General features: G+C 51.4%; 1 gene segment (V, D, J or C); it reads right to left on the bottom strand.

Moving 5' to 3' along the window:
* Positions 1-3: 3 nt before the first annotated feature.
* Positions 4-1021, bottom strand: LOC149869797 (putative non-functional immunoglobulin kappa variable 6D-41; the record flags this gene model as incomplete). The annotated part of the segment is given in 2 exon segments: positions 4-533; positions 775-1021. Coding segments are annotated over 2 exon segments (579 nt in total), but the record flags the coding sequence as incomplete, so codon positions are not given.
* Between the last annotated feature and the right edge of the window lie 1687 nt (positions 1022-2708).

The following is a 2708-nucleotide window of genomic DNA, read 5'->3' as shown; positions in this document are numbered from 1 at the left end:
AGAGTAATGCAGAAGAGATGGCTGAGCAGTGTGCCAGGAGTCGCTGGGTGTGAGGTCTGTGGGGCCAAGACAGGGGCAGAAGTGATGGGGAAAAGCCCTAAACAAGCTCAGCCCCTGTTCACGCAGTCCCAGGGCAGGAGAGTCACTGGCCTGTGGCTGGGCAGGAAGCAGCTGGTGCCGGAGCAGCAGGCCGGAGCAGAGCAGGGAGGTTTTTGTACGGGGCTGTAGCACTGTGAGAGGGGAGCTGTTACTCTGCTGACAGTAATAATCTGCAGCATCCCCAGCTTCCACCCGGCTGATGGTGAAAGTGAAGTCGGTGCCAGACCCACTGCCGCTGAACCGGTCGGGGACCCCCGAGGGGCGGTTGCTTGTGTAGTAGAGAAGGAGCTTCGGAGCCTGCCCTGGTTTCTGCTGGTAGAAGTGCATGTAGTTGCCTGCACTGGAGCTGGCTTTGCACTTGATGGTGACTGTGTCTCCTGGGGACACGGCCAGGGACTCTGGAGTCTGAGTGATGAGGATGTCCCCGCTGGAGCCTGCAATGGGAAAGAAAGCACTCAGCAGGAAAGGAAACTAGAACAACTTAGATGAAATAACTGCGAGCAAAGGCAGGTGGTTTTGTTTAGAATGTGATTTGTTTTTAAATCTTAATTTACTACTATAGAGAGAACAGAACTAACAATATGTCTTGCTCAAAATGTAATACCAAAAACTTTGTCTAAGCCTTCAGTACGAGTCATAGTTGTGCGCTGTGCCTTCCCCTGCTGCTGCCCTTACCCTGCGCCCAGAGCACGAGGAGCCCGAGGAGCTGAGTCTGCCACAGCATCTTGCTGCTTCTGCACCGACCGACGCGGAGCTGAGAGACACCAAGCGTTAAACCGGCCCCTTTATAGCTGCTCCCCAGAGCAGGGCGCAGTCCTTATGCAAAGCAGCAGCTCTGTGTAAATGCGGGTTCCCTGGGCCCAGGGCAGAGCCTGCAGGGCAGGGGCCGACACAGCCCTGCTCTGTGCCGATGCCATTGCTGACAGCAGTGTTTCTGCGCAGGGATCGGGACAGTGTGTGGGTCTCCCACTCCCTGACTGACGCTCATCGTCCTGAGCAGTGTCACACAGGGGCAGCCCCATTGCCTTGATCTTCACCTGCTGCTCGCATCTCTGCTGACCCCGGCTCTGTGTCACTGCTGACCATCTCCATTTTTATAAGGTTTCACCTCTTAGGAATTGCTGTGTCCGCTTCAATGAAATGGAGGCGAAAGGACAAAGAAATTGCTTCAGTTTTAGCATTACAAAGCCTTGCTTTTAGCCCTACAAGATTCATATACAACATACCCCACAACTGCTCAAATGAGATGTCACTGGGTAAACTGGGAGTGAACTCTGGGATCCCTTCAAGTCAGTGGCAAAGCTCCCGTGGCCTCAGGGTGAGAATAGCCCCAGGGCACTTTCACTACCTGCACTTCCATACGTGGTCAGCACTAAACCCCAGTGTAGGTCACCACTGAGCCCCAGCGGAGATCCCACACTGATCACCACTAAACCCCAGTGGACATTTCCAGTGCTGCCAGGGCTGGAAGCTGCCGGCCCTGCTGCCCCTGCCCTGCGTTGGGTGCCACTTTCGGACCTGTGCACTGCGACGAGAAGGAGACGTAAGACGTGCATGTAACTGTCTTATAGTTTTTAGCAAAGACTTTATATTATTTTCTCTTTTCTGTATAACTGCCATGCGGCACTCTCACATTTATGTAACCTTGAAGTCGACTGTTAATCAACATGAACGCTTTGTACTTTTCTCCACTGGCATTAAGCTACACATGCGCATTCTGTAAATTTCATTTCTTATCTAGAAGTGTCATTTCTGCAGAAATGAAACTTATGTAGAAAATCTGCCTAGCAATAATTATGTAAAAGAAAATTATCCTATCTGTATACTATAGTTAGTGTCATAGAGGCAGTCCAACAAACATTTATAAAAGAGGCAAAAAAGCAGGAAGCAGCAGAGACGACAACTGGAAAACTCTGTGGGCCTGATCACCCCGCAGACCGGTTCTCAGCCTCCCCGCCTGGGCGTATCCCAGCGAAGATAAAGGCCTCAGAAATCCGACAACTGACAACGATTCACTGTGTTACAGTATTGCTTTGTGTTTCCCAATTATGAGCCGTTGACCAGTTCTGGGACTTAAGGAGTCGGCAGCCGCACCTAGCTTTGGACTTGTTCCACTGTTGGAACGCAAGGGCTGGCTCTGGAACCTCGTGAACCAACGGACACACTACAGACTATCCCATTCATGAGCTGTTGACCAGTTCTGGGACTACGGAGTCGGCAGCTGCTGGCTCTGGAACCCCGTGAACCAACAGACCCCTTTAGTATCCAGCATACTGTAACTGAAGCAACATCGGAGACTCCACTTCTCGACTGCCTCTCATCGTAGCTTAGACAGCATATCTACGCTCGCTATACTTGTATTTACTGCAACTTCGTTCCAACCGGCCTCCCCTCTTACTTGTAAGAGGGTGAGGCCAGGTGAGTGAATACATCTTTTTATTTTACTCTATATCTGCTCAGTAATAACTTCTATTGCTAACATTCCATATCAATGAGCCGTTGACCAGTTCTGGGACTTAAGGAGTCGGCAGCCGCACCTAGCTTTGGACTAGCTCCACTGTTGGAACGCAGGGGCTGGCTCTGGAACCTCGTGAACCAACGGACACCCT

Source organism: Crocodylus siamensis, chromosome 2, assembly GCF_052110815.1.
Source record: "Crocodylus siamensis isolate JL-2025a chromosome 2, ASM5211081v1, whole genome shotgun sequence".
Taxonomy (NCBI): Eukaryota; Metazoa; Chordata; order Crocodylia; family Crocodylidae; genus Crocodylus; species Crocodylus siamensis.
Note: the sequence above shows the minus strand (reverse complement) of the source record. Positions and strands in the feature narration are given on the sequence as shown.